Genomic DNA, 18,016 nt, shown 5'->3' on the forward strand with positions numbered 1-18,016 from the left:
GAAATTACACAACAATATTTATTGTTTTAAATAGGCCTGTCACAATAATTACATTATCAACCTATCATAAAATAAATGGAAACACCCTCAATAATTTAATATATCGAGTCTAATAATGTGAATCTGTATGTTCACTTTGTATCAAAATGCTAAATTTATTCTATTGCATTTTATTTATAATAGATTTAGGCCTGCCTGTCATAATAATAATTACATGAACGATAAATCGTACAATATATGGAGAAATGTTTGCTGAACTTGGCCAAAATATCATCTTTTTTTGAAAAAACAGTTTCGCCTATGTGGCTCAGCGCGCTCGCATCTGCACAGATCTGATTGGTAGAGGAGAGCATTTGGTGATCTTAAAGCACACGTGATTGCTCAGTAAATTTACTGCCCTGTAAAGCACGTAAACCGTAAAGACAATAAAAGTTCCGCCGCTTTAAATAAACACGGTCAGAATTAAATCCTTCTCAGTAGTTTATCGGTTTGGGTCTGGATTGGACAACGTCTGGGTCCAGACCCGGATCGCGTTCCGCCTATTAGTGACCCCTGCATTATGCCAAGTATAAAAAACATTATAAGAAGAATAGCTGTTTTTAAAGCAGCAGTCCCTTAGATATTTATTTTCTTAAATTGTAAGCAAAAGTATTCCTAATTTAATAATATATTCATTTAAATAATATATTCATTTAAAAATAAAAAGTGGTCTGGTAGGTTTGTTGTATGTAAATGCTTTCTACATTTTGCCAGTATTTTATAAAGCAACAAAATGAGGAAAGTAATGTACTTAAAAACACAGCATTTCACACATCAATGTATGTGCTTAAACCTGCATTAAAAGAAATTGTCAGTTCTGACGCTGTCAGTTTGCCTGCTCTGGACTCTAAACCTAAGAACAAAGACTCCAATTCCCAGCATGCACTTACACCAGACTTCCCTGACTCTGCTAATCATGTGATGCTATGGTGTTCAGGCTATCTGAGCTTTTGATTTCCCACAGCTGGTCTGTTGTGTATACAGCTCTGGAAAAAAATAAAAGATCACTTAATGATGATGTTTTTCCTTGATTTTATCTATCTCTGGAATATAATCAAGAGAAAGAGATGGATGATCACAAGCCATCAAACCAAGCTGAACGTCTTGAATTTTTGCTCCAGGAGTGGCATAAAATTATCCAAAAGCAGTGTGTAAGACTGGTGGAGGAGAAAATGCCAAGATGCATAAAAACTGTGATTAAAACCAGGGATATTCCACCAAGTATTGATTTCTAAACTTTTAAAACTTTATAAATATGAACTTACATATTTTGTATTATTTGAGGTCTGAAAGCTCTGCATCTTTTTGCCATTTTCTACAAATAAATGCTCTAAATGACAGTATTTGTTTATTTTTTGGAATTTGGGAGAAATGTTGTTCGTAGTTTATAGAATAAAACAACAATATTAATTTTACTTAAACATATATCTATAAATATCAAAATCAGAGAAACTGATTTAGAAACTCTGTTTTGTTTTGTTTTCCAGAGATGTATAGACCCTTCTGTTTTCTCTTTTCCTGGTATTGAATTTAGCTTGCTAGCTCTATTACTAAGCTTTTCTTTTGATTGTTTTTTTTCTTGTTACCAACTCATTTTTGTTTTTTTACTACTCTTTTGCCTTGCCCTTTCTATTGTTTGAATACCGCTGCCAAACCTTATTTTCTGGTTTCCTGTTATTAACCGTGCCCGTCCCTGAGAAATCATGTAAGCTTAACATCTTAAATAATAAACTTTATGTAAAGTGTCTGCGTGTGTCTATCTCACGTCTGGCCCTAATCTTTCACATGCTCTGTGCAATAACACATTCTTTCCAAAGGGACCTTTAAACAGTTGAATCCCAAAATGTTTAGATATTGCTTTAAAGAACCTTAAAATACTTTTTTACTTCATAGTAATACTTTTTAGAAAACTAAAGGTTAAAAAAATGTCTCTAGGAAGAACCCTTAAATTAGTAACATTCGTTTACTCTATACGTTCTATACACAGATTAAATGTTTTTACACTTTACCATGATGAGGTAATTGTTGAACAGTGTTGAACAGTGGTGTGATTTATGTCAGGATTTCCACCAGAAAATTTGCTGTCAAGGAAGGGAGTGATTGATGTTAAGGCAGCCTTATTTTGCATACTGCTGCAGAAAACCCTGTGTGCATGACGTTTCTAATGCAGATCCTCTCTTTTTGCAGGTCTTTGTGAAGTGCCATTTCGATTATGATCCAGCCAATGATAACCTGGTTCCTTGTAAGGAGGCAGGGCTTCAGTTCAGTACGGGAGACATCCTGCAGATCGTCAACCAGGATGATGTCAACTGGTGGCAGGTACAGAGGGGTCAACTGAGTAGAGCCAAGCACATCCACAGACAACTAAAGCTGTGTGTTTACAAGACATTGACAACATTGATAAAAGGGTTACAATGTAATACATACCAATGTGGTGTGTATTATTGTAGTTAAGTAAAAGTACCTTTACTTTCTACTCAAGTAAAAGTAAAAGTACCCATCTAACAATCTACTCGAGTAAAAGTAAAAATGGTCGGTGCATGAGCAGTGCCGTACAGAAGCACATATCGATGGGTAGCATAACTCGACAGAACACTGGTTTTAATTCAAACAGTTATTTTTTTTTCCCAGCATTTTATTATTACTCAGTAACGGGGAGTTTTCCAAAGCAAAGTAAATTCCTTGTGTCAAAATGAACTTGAGTAAAAGTAAAATTACCTAATTTTAACAAATTACAAATTACTCATAAAATCTACTCAATTAGAGTAATGTGAGTAAATGTAATACACCAGAACACCCACAGCGGGAGGATGAACTGATAAATCTCTCTCTGTCTTTCTCTCTCTCTCTCTATCTCTCCCCCTCTCTTACTCATAGTTGATCATTTTGGTGAAAATGAGTGAAACCTGTAGAGTTTATTGAGTTTTTGAGTTCTCAGTTTTTGTCTCTCAGATTGATCTCTCTGATATGACGTGTACAAACTGGCAAACCCACTCTGAAAACGAATTAAAACCAACTTAATTGGATGAGAAAATGTGAAAACAAAATTAAATTAAACTATAATGAAACATTAAAAACTATTATAACCTTGTAAGTTACAAATTAAACTGTCTAAAAAAGTTGCACCAGTTAGAATGTTATAATCAGGCAGCTCTGGGCGCATGTGAGCTCCTCCGTGTTTGACTTGCAGCGCTGTGTGCAGCTGTTTTTAAAACATTTTTATTAAATAATAGTTCTATGGTTCAGTGTTGCAGTGTTAATTAACATCATTCTGAACAGATTTCACTTATCCAGTTTATGGGGCGGGTCGGGTCAGGCTCGGGCAGAACGGGTCGGATTTTTTGGGCCCCGATCTAAGCTCTAAACTAGTTCCCATTATCAACAACATTCTCTGCTCCTGATCTGTGATGAAAGGCTTCTCTAACACAGCCAGTTAGACTCTAGATTAGTGTGATGTAATTAACTGTGACTTAAATCAGGTGTGTTAAATCATTTACACTCTGACAGTCGACCCTCAGAGATAGAAAATGCTTTATTTATCAGTTCTGCTGTTCTCCAGACTAATAGATTAAACAGCTCTATTTTAAACAGACTGTGAAATGCAAACGGAATTGGCTGATTGGTGTGTGTGTGTGTGTGTGTGTGTGTGTGTGTGTGTGTGTGTGTTTGTGTGTGTGTTCGTGTTCCTGTAGGCTCGGCATGTGGAGGGAGGGAGTGCTGGACTCATCCCCAGTCAGCTTCTGGAGGAGAAGAGGAAAGCTTTTGTAAAGAGAGATGTGGAGCTTCCACCAGCAGGTTAGACTGAGTTTATATATATTTATATTATACACACTTTATATATTAAACACCACGTAAATTACATTATACACCATATACAGTACATTATACATCATATACTCTCTATTATACATCATATACACTACATTATACATCATATACTCTCTATTATACATCATATACACTACATTATACATCATATACTCTCCATTATACATCATATACAGATCGCTATACATCATGTACTCTCCATTATAGACCACATACACTACATTATACTCCATATACACTACACTGTTCATCACATACACTACATTATACACCACATACACTACACTGTTCATCACATACACTACATTATACACCATATACTCTTCATTATAGACCACATACACTACATTATACTCCATATACACTACACTGTTCATCACATACACTACATTATACACCATATACTCTTCATTATAGACCACATACACTACATTATACATCATATATTCTCCATTATAGACCACATACACTAAATTATACACCATATACACTACACTGTTCATCACATACACTACATTATACACCATATACTCTTCATTATAGACCACATACACTACATTATACATCATATATTCTCCATTATAGACCACATACACTAAATTATACACCATATACACTACACTGTTCATCACATACACTACATTATACACCATATACTCTTCATTATAGACCACATACACTACATTATACACCATATACACTACACTGTTCATCACATACACTACATTATACACCATATACACTACACTGTTCATCACATACACTACATTATACACCATATACACTACACTGTTCATCACATACACTAAAGTATACACCATATACACTACACTGTTCATCACATACACTACATTATACACCATATATTCTCCATTATAGACCACATACACTAAATTATACACCATATACACTACACTGTTCATCACATACACTACATTATACACCATATACACTACACTGTTCATCACATACACTACATTATACACCACATACACTACACTGTTCATCACATACACTACATTATACACCATATACACTACACTGTTCATCACATACACTACATTATACACCATATACACTACACTGTTCATCACATACACTACATTATACACCACATACACTACACTGTTCATCACATACACTACATTATACACCATATACACTACACTGTTCATCACATACACTACATTATACACCATATTCACTACACTGTTCATCACATACACTACATTATACACCATATTCACTACACTGTTCATCACATACACTACATTATACACCATATACACTACACTGTTCATCATATACACTACATTATATACCACATACACTACATTACACTTCATATACACTATATTATACATCATGTACTCTACATTGTCCATCTTATACACTACACTATACATTAAATACCCTGCATTATACATCATGGGAGATACAGTAAATGTCTGATTTGAGGTAATCTTCTCAAGAGCAATAAGTCCATTAGAGTAAATATAAACCCTATATATTTTGTTTCCAGGAACACTGTGCAGCGGTATTGGAGGAAAAAAGAAGAAGAAAATGATGTATTTAACCACCAGAAATGCAGGTTTGATCTCTCACTGTACTTGCATATGAAGAATTGCAGCTGTCAGCTTTCTAGTATCATCAGTATTAATTCTCTGCTTTAGTAGGGCTTTCTCTACTGGGCGGGGCTTATGTAAATTTAAGTGGTATGAGTATGAGAAGACTGTTATGTAACAGTTCTGGGGGGTTGAAATTGACGTGTTGTACAGCTCTGTTTTGATTGTGTTGGATATGTTTGCATGGCTCAAAGCTTCACTGGTCTTTCTTCTTTCATGCAGAGTTCGACAGGCATGAGCTGCTAATCTATGAGGAGGTGGCGCGGGTGCCGCCGTTCCGCAGGAAAACGCTGGTTCTGATTGGAGCTCAGGGAGTGGGCCGGCGCAGCTTAAAGAACAAAATGCTGGTGTCTGATCCACACCACTACGGCACCACTATCCCATGTGAGTATAAAAACCTCAATTATCACCTCAACACACAAAGCATTACAATTTATTATATGTGGCCTGATGTTTTGTGATAGACAGAATATATACTGTATTTTGGCACTATAAGGCCAACTTAAAATCCTTTCTTTTTCCCAAAAATCGTCATTATGCACCTTATGTATGAATTTTACCAGTCAGGTTGTAAGAAGCAGTAAAATTCCTCTGCTGAAGTGCAGCGTTATTCAGGAGTTTCAGTTTAGTTCTCCAGCACCGAGACTCGAGACTGGAGCAATATTAGCTTTAGCCGCTAACCATGCTAATCGCTAGCTCTTTTGCCGTTCAGAGGTGAGTATTATTGACCTGTAGCCGGCTGCTAACCCTGGCTAGCACTGCTGGAGCAGTATAAGCATTAACCATTAACCGACTTTATGTTTGTTTGGGTTTATTCTAATGTTATATAGGGATAATTATAGGTAGACACTCTCACTAAGCACTGACCTTATGTTTATGTGGGTTCATTCTAATCTTACATAGTTACGTAGTCTGACCTTCTTCTGCTTCAGACACCTCCAGGAAGCCAAAATCAGGTGAGAGGGAGAACATGATGTACGCCTTCACATCCAGGAGCAAGATGGAGGCAGATATTAAAGCAGGCCGTTATTTGGAGCATGGAGAGTATGATGGGAATCTCTACGGCACTAAGATCGACTCCATCCACGAGGTTGTGGAGGCTGGACGCATCTGCATCCTGGACGTCAACCCACAGGTAAAAGCACCCAGTAAGGCTGCAGAGAGTAGTGGACAAATTTGACATTGATTATAGCAAAATGTACCGATATTGACATTTTGTGTGGCTGACCGCATATCCTGAACGAATGATTATTTAATATGATTTCAAAATAAATAAGAGTTTAAAAGCAGGGATTAAACCTTTTAAAAATCATAGCAATCTAGATCCTACCCAGCTAACACTTCACACGACTCTTCCTATTTTATAAGATGTTTTAACAGATAAAGGGCATTCAACACAACCCTGAGAACAATGAAGGTCATGTTGACTTCCCATTTCACCTTTAACCCAGCAGAACTTCTGTTCTCCATGTGTTTAGCATAATATCCAGAGGTTGGCTTTTAAAAAATAGACGCATGAGTGCTGTCAGCATTGCTGTAGAGCTTGAAGAATTGGAAGGTCATCCTGCAGTGCTTAGACCATACGCCACACACTGCATCAACTTTCTCTGCATGGCACTGTCCCAGAAGGGGGCCTCTTCTGAAGCTGATACACAAGAAAGCCCAAAAACTGTTTGCTAAAGACAAGCAGCCCAGGAGCATTGATTACTAGAACTATGTAGTCTAACGAGGCAAAGATGAACTTGTTTGGCTCATATGGTGTCCAGCATGTGTGGCTGTGCCCTGCTGAAGAGTCCCAAGATAACTGTCCCTTGTCTACAGTAAAACATGGTGGTGGTAGCATCATAGTCTTAGATAAGTGCTTCCAGCACTGGAGAGCTGAATTCCAACATGTACTGTGACATTCTAAAGCAGAGCATTATCCACTCTCTTAAGAAACTGGACCCCATGGCAGTGTTCCAACACGATAATGACCCAAAACACACCTCCAAGCTCAAGAGAGCTAAGGAAGTGCTAGATAGTAATGGAGGCCACACAAATTATTGATATTGATATAAAAGTTAATATGTAAGTAAAGAATGTACAAAACCAGCATATGTGATGACAAAAGTCATTTAAAAACCTTTAAACAAAAAGCTAAACACAGATGATCACCAGCAGGGGGCACTGAGGGTCTAGAAGACATTCTGATTTAATAAATGTTTTGGTACTAAAAATAAGACGCTGGATTATTGGTTATGATTTTAGTAGTGTATCACTGATAATTATGTAAGTGATATATTTTTTATTTATGTGCTAATAAAATATCAGTTGATGATATTTTGCAAATCTCTAATTTTGGTTGTTGGTACCTTGTTTACAAACTCACTCTAAAGTATTTTTTTATGCTCTGTAATGTTTATATGGCACCCATGACCAATCAGACATATTTATATTACATTAGAGTAAGAGGTAATAGAGGGTGATGTAGAATCTGTAATTGTTTCTAATGTTTTTCGTATTGTGGGTGTTTGTTTCAGGCCCTGAAGGTCTTGAGGACGTCTGAGTTTTTGCCTTATGTGGTTTTCATCGAGGCTCCTGAGTTTGAGGTGCTGAAGGCCATGAACAGATCCGGTATTGAAGCTGGAGTGGTCACCAAGCAGTTAACGGTAAGAGACTCCGCCCCCAGGTGTGACTGTATTCTGCTCTGAAAAAGAACTTTGATTAAAATATGTGGAAAAAAAAGATTTAATATGTTTTTTTTTTTCTGTTTTATAAAGCATTATGGGCTCTGTTTAATTTCTATGGATACAAACACTATGAGTCTTATTATATACTTTAACTTTTTAACTTAATTTTCACACTACAAGTGGCACCGGACTTAAGGGGCACTATTAATGAAAGTCTATTTTCTGGGCTGTACATTTTTATACATAAGGCGTATTATGCGACACTAGTAAAAAACAAGGGAGTCGCCACAATTTCCTTCAAATTCAGCAGGTCTCGCCGCTTGATGGGTAAAGTTAAATAAAGCTAAGCAAGGTAAACAAAACTGTAATTCTTGGATGTTAATTTACGCAGATTTCTCTCCTGAAAACTTTTTTTTGGCGTGAGTAAATAACAACAGTGCTAGTCGGGGTTAGCAGCTGGCTACAGGCCGATAATACTCAGCTCTAAACGGCGAAAGAGGTGCAGGGTTAGCAGCTAATGCTGTTAATACTGCTCCAGCAGTGCTAGTCGGGGTTAGCAGCTGGCTACAGGCCAATAATACTCATCTTTGAACATTAGGGCTGCAATTAATGATTATTTTGGTAGTCGACTAATCTGATGATTATTTTTTCGATTAGTCGATTAGTCAATGATTATTTCTGCCATATCCTCCACCTCCAAAAAACAATAGGAACAGCTAAACATGAGATTTAAAAGCCATTTAAAGGTCTAGATGTTTTTTAAATGTGGAAAATACTGATATTTAGTGAGTAAATATTTAATCTGTTATGTTTGGGCACTTTTGGAGACAGACTAAATTAAATGTAAACTGTGTGAGTGAGCTTTTTACCCATCTCTCATTGCGTTTTTGTCCCCAGCATTCTGTGTAATGCGGTACTTTTAATAATAAACGATTAGTCGACAATGAAATTTGTAGTCGACAAATTGAAATAATGAACATTGTCGATTATATCGACTAATCGTTGCAGCCCTACTGAACAGCAAAGAGCTAGCGCTTAGCACGGTCAGCGGCTAATGCTAATACTGCTCCAGCCTCGGTGCAGGAGAACTCAACTGAAACTCCTGTATAACACTGCATTTCAGCAGAGTGGCGTTACTGCTCCTTACAACCTGACTGGTAGATATTAATTATTAGAAAATAATAAATACACACAATGTTGCACTTCTGAAAGTTGGAGAACTAAATCTGTTGTGATCTCTGACCTGCAGGACGCAGAGCTGAAGAGGATAGTAGAGGACAGCGGCCGGATTAAGAGCACATGTGGACACTACTTTGATCTCACCATCGTAAATGATAACCTGGACGAGACATACCGCAGCCTGAAGGCCGGCATGAAGAAACTCAACGGCATGCAGCAGTGGGTTCCCGTCACCTGGGTCTTTTAGACTAATGTGTCTTTTAGATCCATGGGACCAAATGGAGGTTCTGGTGCTGTGTGTGTGTGTGTGTATGTTGAGGTGTGTGTGTGTGTCTTTACATTATCATACACTGCCCCTGCTCACTGACAGAGCTACTCTGCTACAGTGCTGTTTACTGAGCAACCCTAATGTCATATCAGAATGTAAAAGCTACTGTTATATTGTTACATTACAAATTATTCCTTTAATAATCTGATAGAGCTGGATTAGTTTTCCCAGAGAAGATATTATAAAGTAACATATCAGGCAAAAGTTAAAGAACACCCACATCTTTTCCAGTTTTCCATTTAACAAACACCACAGGTCCATTTCAGGTGAATAACGTGAAAAGTAAATGTGTAATCTGTCAGAACTTTAGGGGAAAAAACTTTTAAAAAGACCCTATTTTAGCCATCTAAAGGCGATCCGTCAATTGCAAATCACACACCCGGATTTAAGGAGTGTCAATGTGTGTTTGGTAACGGAAGGACGCAAAAAATATGCCTTGTGTAAAAGGCAGGCAGTAACATTAAAGATACAGTTAATCAGCGTTTCTGACTTTAGTGGATTGACATTTTAACGGTGCATCTCCGCAGAAAAAAATTACCTGCTCGTTTTTAAGCAATATTATTTTATTTTTTACATGTGTTGTATGCAGGCTGAGCATACACATGCTGAGTATACATGCTAAGCTTGTATGCACACGTGTTAAGCGTACCCTTTGCGCCTTCTTTGCCAAGATAGCAATGAATGTCTGACAGCTGACTGTTGTCAGGGTTCAAATCAGTCAGTGGTGAACTAATTTGGTGTGTTTTTCGTGGCCGAGTTAAAACACCAGAAATTTATCTGAACACACCTCACTTCCACACCAACACACCCATCGGTGTATATACAGCTCTGGAAAAAAAAAATAAGAGATCACTTAAAAATTATGAGTTTCTTTGATTTTACCAAATTGAAAACCTCTGGTATTTAATAAAGAGGAAGATGGATGATCACAAGCCATCAAATCAAACTGAACTGCTTGAATTTTTGTAATCCAAAAGCAGTGTGTAAGACTAGTGGAGAAGAACATGCCAAGATACATGAAAACTGTGATTAAAAACCAGAGTTATTCCACAAATATTAACATTTAAAAAGTCCTACCTAAAGTCCTACAACATACACTACAGTAGAGCTTAGATTCTCTGCCCGAACCAGACCTGACCCGAGGCCCGACCCGAAACTGGAGGGTGTTGTGCCGATTCTGTGCGCGAAGCGGGAGTCGGATTCGGCACAAGCGCGGCGGCACCTTGCGGTCCGCGGTGTTAGTTGTAAGCGCTCGCGCTAGCTGCAAAATACGACAGAAAACACTGAGGGAGCTGCAGAATTATGTATAGGATTAGAATATGAGCACGAGGAGGTAAAAGAGAAACAGGAGATACAGTATGTGAGAACCTTTACCTGTGAGTAGCTCATACACCAGAACACGCAAATCTCTCTCTCTCTCTCTCTCTCTCTGTCTCGCACGTGAACTCCTCCGCGTTTGACTTGCAGCACTGTGTGTAGCTGTTCTTAAAAATCATTTTAATTAAATAATAGTTATATGCTTCTATGTTACAGTGTTAATTAACATAATTCTGATCATATTTCGCTCATTCAAACAGCCTGAAAACAGCCAGTTTATGGGGCGGATCGGGTCGGGCTCGGGCTCATAATGACAGTTTATGGTTCGGGTTGGGTCAGGCTCGGGCAGAACATGCACGGGCATGGACTGGGTCGAGTTGGATTTTTTGGGCCTGATCTAACCTCTACATTACAGTATACATTTAAACCAGCATCAGAAGAGAGGGTTCTGAGAGTCACCAGCTTGTATAAGACTGTATAAACTGCATGTAACACTGGCCAGCTGTGCAGAGAAAACTTGGATCTGTAGGTTAGACAGGTGCAGTGTCAGTAATAAAGTCAGGGCTAAGAGGGCAAAATAAGAAAAGCAGGCTTGATTAGACCATACAGCTACTGACTACTGAAAGCATGTGAAAAAACATGGGGTGTTCTAAACCTTTGGACCTCTACTGTGTGTGCAGTCTGATTGTCTGATTGGTTCAGGATAAAGTACAGCTGGATGCTTATGTCACACCACAGTATACTCTTAATCAGAGGTGGAAAAAGTACTGAAAAATTGTAATTAAGTAAAATGACCTTTACTTTGCTAAAATTCTACTCAAGTAAAAGTAAAAAAGTACTCAATTTAAAATGTACTTTGAGTGAAAGTTACATAGTTACTTTTAATTATTTGATGAAAAAAGTACAACAAATCATACATTAATTATTATTATTTAATATATATACATTTTTATTCCACATAATAATTTGGACCTTTCAGGCAGTATTTGTTTAGCCCACCCCACAAAACATTTTCAAGAACAAGTGGAATAGGTTTCTATGATCCATTTTTTTTCTTTACTGTTAAAAAGTTATGGTCATATAGGTGACTGTAAACTGTATTTTTATAGTTTTACAGTTTATTATTATTTTTTATATAACAGTTAGTTCCGACCTCACAATCTGATTGGTTGAGAAGTGTTCTAGCCGTGATGATATTTGTGATAACATCACGGTCTTCTCACACTAAACCTGTATCTCTCTGCCGAAGCGTTGGTAAGTAACGGCGTATATATACACAGGACAGCTTAGAATCATCAACGGCATCAACAGCAGCGTTAGCTTAGCACCGGCTAGCGCTCAGCCGCGGCACGCTTGCCCGCAGCGCTGGCTGTCTTTTGTGGAAAAATAAAAGAAAATCTCTTGGCTAATGCTGTCTGACAGCCAGAACGCTAACCAGCCAGGCTAGGCTAAGCTAATGTTGAGCTAAAGCAAGCTACGCTAACCTAACCACAGTCCAGCCGGCTAGCTAACCAACAACACCCAGCAAAACAAGCAGAAATGCTCAAAAAAATTGCAGCGTTCACCTGAAGACGACTCCACGGAGCAGGAGATGAGAGTATTAGAGTTATTTAACGCTCCTAACCTTACCATCTTCACTTATTCCCAATTTTGATTTCAAGCTAACTTTCTTGGTGTTAGTCTGTATAAACCATACACCGTTTTGTAGTTAAGTTTCAGTTCAGTGGCAGTTGTTGTGGAACTACTTTTTGAGGAAGGCACAGTCCATATTAAAGCATATTCAAACTGAAGTTCTTATATTAATTTTCTTTATTCATTTTGTAAAAGAAAACACTGTTGTATAAAAGCAATAGAACACTCGAGGTCATGTGTTATCACGAATAACATCACAGCCGTGATGTTTAACTGATAATTAACTTGCCATTGCTATGCTTTAACTGCTATTTACATCCAAGCAGATTGTTACCAATAAAAACTTAAAGAAATATCATTAAAAACATGAAATCATACAAAACAACTGTTGGTATAAATCAAAATACCTTCTCAGGTAAAATCAATCCAGCTCATCACAGTGCATTAATCAAAGCAGAAAAATCAAAACATCTCTAAATCCTCTTATCACATCTTCATAATACAGTATGTTCCTCTTTAATCACAGCAATAACAACTAATTTGACGTTTTTCTGCCAAAGTTTTTATTACATTGTGTTTTTTTGTCACACACTTCCCCACAGCACCTCATTATTTATTTTTATTTATTTATTTATTTATTTGAATTATCAGCAAGTGAAGCTTTTATTTAAGCACCAACTAAGACGTGTAGATGTAGGAGTGTACAGAAGCGATAGTGATAGGTTAACCCTTTAAAGCCATTCAGAATAATCAAATACATTTTTGTCCATAAATAACATATTGCCAGTATATCTGGAATGTGTGGCTCTCTTTTTGGTATACATGCTCCTTATTCTACCCTTATACTGCCTTTAATTTTTATTTATTTATTTGTATTTTCCAACAATTATTTTCTTATTTATTTCAATAATACTTTTTCTTTATTTTATTATATATTTGTGTTCTTATTTATGTTATTCATTTCAAGATTATGTTTTTAAGATATTACTGATGTTTCAGCCATCCTTAAAAAATCTCCTTTTTAACAGTCATATGAAAAAGTTTGGGCACCCCTATTAATCTTAATCATTTTTAGTTCTAAATATTTGGGTGTTTGCAACAGCCATTTCAGTTTGATATATCTAATAACTGATGGACACAGTAATATTTCAGGATTGAAATGAGGTTTATTGTACTAACAGGAAATGTGCAATATGCATTAAACCAAAATTTGACCGGTGCAAAAGTATGGGCACCCTTATCATTTTATTGATTTGAATACTGCTAACTACTTTTTACTGACTTACTGAAGCACAAAATTGGTTTGGTAACCTCATTGAGCTTTGAACTTCATAGCCAGGTGTATCCAATCATGAGAAAAGGTATTTAAGGAGGCCAACTGCAAGTTGTTCTCCTATTTGAATCTCCTCTGAAGAGTGGCATCATGGGCTCATCAAAACATAACTCTCAAATGATCTAAAAACAAAGATTGTTCAACATAGTTGTTCAGGGGAAGGATACAAAACGCTGTCTCAGAGATTTAACCTGTCAGTTTCCACTGTGAGGAACATAGTAAGGAAATGGAAGACCAGAGGGACAGTTCTTGTTAAGCCCAGAAGTGGCAGGCCAAGAAAAATATCAGAAAGGCATATTGCACATTTTCTGTTAGTACAATAAACCTCATTTCAATCCTGAAATATTACTGTGTCCATCAGTTATTAGATATATCAAACTGAAATGGCTGTTGCAAACACCCAAATATTTAGAACTAAAAAAAATTAAGATTAATAGGGGTGCACAAACTTTTTCATATGACTGTATCAGACATGATACCCCTGGCTTTAAAGGGTTAAATAAACTCATATATTCATATTTTGTCTAGTTTTCAGACTGGTTGTAAATAGCAGCTCAGTTATGCACACCTTGAACCCCACGCTTGTTTGCTGCGTCAGTGTGAACGTATGGTAAACTGGACTCAGTGTTAAACGTCTGTGGATTTGTGCTGATCATGAACGCATTTGCAAATCATAGACGTGAGCATGGCATTAGAGATGTTCCTCTGGAGATCTGTTGAGGTGGTGTTTGTGAAGTATCTTCTCTTCTCACTGCATGTCTCTCTGTGGAGTTTAATCATCAGTCCTCTGCTTGGAAACGAACGTCTTCATATATAGCCGAGGTGCTTCATTGCTATGTGCTTGATTTGATGCTAGACGTGAACATTCCAGCAATATTCCAGACAGGGCTGTCACAATTCACTACTGATTGTTTTTTTTTGTTTGTTTGTTTTGCATTCATTCTTAAGAAAAGGAATCAGGTAAATGGAATGATTCTTGGTGGGTAGTTGTGCCAGAATTCCATGGAGTGACTCTTAGTGAAGATGACCAACAAATCAACATGCTGAGATTCCTGTAATGGTGTGAATTATTATACATGCATTACACACTGCTTTTATATGTGTAGCTCAATAAATAGGACCAAGAGTTTATCATATCATTTAAAATTTATAACCAGTTATCAGTTGTCCCTGGTACCTTCTGCTCTCTTCCTTCTGAATAGCTTCTGGGTGCAGCTATTTTTGCAACTGCCTCTTTGCCGATTAATTTATTTAATTACTGTTTAAAGCTTTCTGTGGGAGGCAATTATAATTACACCAATCACGTAACAATGACATAAAATGTATTGATTTACAGAGATCTTTAAAGGGTCCATATAATTTAAAAATTAATTATATAATTTTCTTTGTTTTATTTATCTATTTATTTATTTTATTCAATATAGCATGTGAACAGTAAATATGTTTAGAACATATCGTCGCTGTTCTATGAAAAACACTTATCTCCATTTTTGTCGATTTTTAGTTTACTACATAAATTGAATAGACAAACTGTCTCTTACACTGTGCCAAAATTTCTTGATGAACAGACCAATAGAAACTCTTCAGAATTACCTGAAATAAACTCTTTTTACATTGACTTTCATTGAAAGTTTACAAGTTTTTTCTCTCTCCTGTAAACTTGCTGTTTTGGAGATAAGTGTTTTTCATTAGACAGCGCTGGTATAAGCCATAAGCCATTAATTTTAATGAATTTAATTCAATTTTTCACCCTACACTGTGGACCCATGTAGGATATGAGCCCTTTAAATTGACTTAAGGAGAATAATGCGTACCAGTCAAAAGATAGGATACACCTATTCTCATTTAGTGTGTTTTTGTCACCACAAATAGGTAATGAGATGCAAGCGCAGACAGATCTTTATTCCAAAAAAATTCACTATCCAAAGGGCAGACAAGGGTTCATTCACAGGCAAACAAGTATATCAGAGGCTGAGACTTAGTCATGGTCAACAAAAACCTTAAAGAGAATGTAAATTGCATTCAGATGAGCGTGATGGGGCCAGTGATCAGAACTCTGGTGATGCAGAGTGCTGTCGAGCAGCAGAATATGTGTTATACCTTCTTTTAAATAGCCACATTTATCTTTGGGGACAGATCTGTACACTCTGGATTTTAATCTTACTGTCAATTCCATATGTGTCTTTTAATTGTTTTCATGTCTTTAATATTAATCTACAACAGGGGTTCCTAAACTTTGGCAAATCACTGCCCGAGAAGTTGTGCCCAAACTTTTGACTGGTACTGTTTTTGTACTGTACATGCAAAAGCACGGATCAGCCATACCATTAAAACCAATGCCGGGTGAAGTAAAAAAACACTGATGATCTGGTTCCAGTGGCTCCTGTCAAAGGGTGAATATATTCAAGTAAAAAGCAAGTTAAAATGCACAAGTGTCAGACCCTGTTTACACCTGGTCAATTCATGTGACTGGTATCTGAATCTCTGGTCTGTCAAGCTGAATCTGATCACTACGTGGGTCTCAATATGCTCAGTAGTTTCATATATAGTAAGAGACAGACATGTTTACACTGTACAAGTTTAACCGTGTCTCAGCCCACCTGCTAATGTGGTTTAAGCAGTGGCGTGCAGTGAATATAGTGGGTACCCCTTCTGCAGGGGTTGAGAAGGGGTTACACAGCCATGGCCCCGCCCCCGTAGTGAAAATCATGAATCTGATTGGTTAGACTGTCCTATGACTTTGCTAGAAGACTCATTACTACACCCTTCTCAAAATCAGGAGAAGGGGCACGCAGACACATGAGGCCATGAAGCGATTCTAAAAAGCTTTCATTGGTTAAAACCGCTGTCAGTCCTGTAGCAACTAAAAAACACAGACTAATGCTTTGAATTAGTTGCTAATAAATTCTTGTTATTATTATGTAATTTTTTACATGCATATACTGTCACCTCTGAAGGGTTAGAAGGGCCTCACTGCACACCACTGGGTTTAAGCAATCGTGTTTGTTTTAAACCTGTTTTAAATGTGTCTTGGGTGTGTTTACACTTGCATTTTAATGTGGATTGACCTCATCCAGATATAATCCTGATACTCAAGACACAATAAGTGACCGGGTATAAATCTTAAGAATTTAGGAATCTGGGACTCTTGGGCCTGTTTACACCTGGCGTTAACATGTGTTTTGTATCTGGATTATATCTGACTTTACTTTAAACGGATTCTGTCTACACTTGTCATATAAATGCGTTCACAGCTTGACCAGATGAGATCTGATTTTGCTGCTAACTGGCCTTGGTGCCAGATGACTTTTTTTTGATGCTCACAATTTACTTTAGCAAGACCTAAAGTTGGGGTCTTGGGTTCAAGTCCCTACCTGGATGCAGTTTCCATGTTCTCCTCCCAGTTTGCTTACCAGTGTGCAAGGATTATAATGCTCAACATTAGAACATATTGGTACCACTTTAAAATATGGCTCCTTTATAAAGGGTTTATAAATAGTTAATAACAAAATATTTTTTTTACGGTTAATAATGAAGTTGTAAATATTTTATAAACATTAATAAGCACTTAAAAAACACATGAATAGAATGAACAACAGTAATAATAGCCCTTAAACATATCCAATAATAAAATTAATAAATAATATAGAATGCCAGTTTAGTAAATTAATATGTTGTTATAGTAAATTAAAGTAAATAAAGTTATTAACAGATTATGTAACATAATGCTGACTGATGGAAAAAGACACAGTAAGAATAGTATCTAGTAAGATCAGGAATTTAACAGTATTTTATCTCTATTTGATACGTGACAGGCCACTGTTGCCCTTCTTATTCATGTGATATAACTGCTTGTTAATGGTTTATAACCTAATTAATAACCATGAATAAACTTCTTTATAATAAACTATTTATAAACCCTTTATAAAGGAACCTTATTTTAAAGTGGTACCAATATATTGAATGGTATGGCTGATCAGTGTAACTTTCATTTTTAATCATTATTATTTTTATAATATTATTATTATTATTATATTGAGTTGAACTAAATGTATATATTGTGACA

General features: G+C 36.7%; 1 protein-coding gene across 1 annotated transcript in view; it reads left to right on the forward strand.

The window, feature by feature from the left end:
- The window catches only part of mpp2a (MAGUK p55 scaffold protein 2a), a 32,956-nt gene extending 16,152 nt beyond the window's left edge, over window positions 1–16,804 (forward strand). Inside the window, exons 7-13 of the mRNA XM_022672000.2 lie at window positions 2,227–2,358; window positions 3,732–3,834; window positions 5,390–5,458; window positions 5,715–5,876; window positions 6,425–6,627; window positions 8,012–8,140; window positions 9,411–16,804. Of these exons, the coding sequence (XP_022527721.2) occupies window positions 2,227–2,358; window positions 3,732–3,834; window positions 5,390–5,458; window positions 5,715–5,876; window positions 6,425–6,627; window positions 8,012–8,140; window positions 9,411–9,587 (975 nt within the window). The 3' untranslated portion in view covers window positions 9,588–16,804. The remainder of the gene's footprint in view (window positions 1–2,226; window positions 2,359–3,731; window positions 3,835–5,389; window positions 5,459–5,714; window positions 5,877–6,424; window positions 6,628–8,011; window positions 8,141–9,410) is intronic.
- Window positions 16,805–18,016: the final 1,212 nt, after the last annotated feature.

Source organism: Astyanax mexicanus, chromosome 19 (genome assembly GCF_023375975.1).
Source record: "Astyanax mexicanus isolate ESR-SI-001 chromosome 19, AstMex3_surface, whole genome shotgun sequence".
In the NCBI taxonomy this organism is placed as follows: Eukaryota; Metazoa; Chordata; class Actinopteri; order Characiformes; family Acestrorhamphidae; genus Astyanax; species Astyanax mexicanus.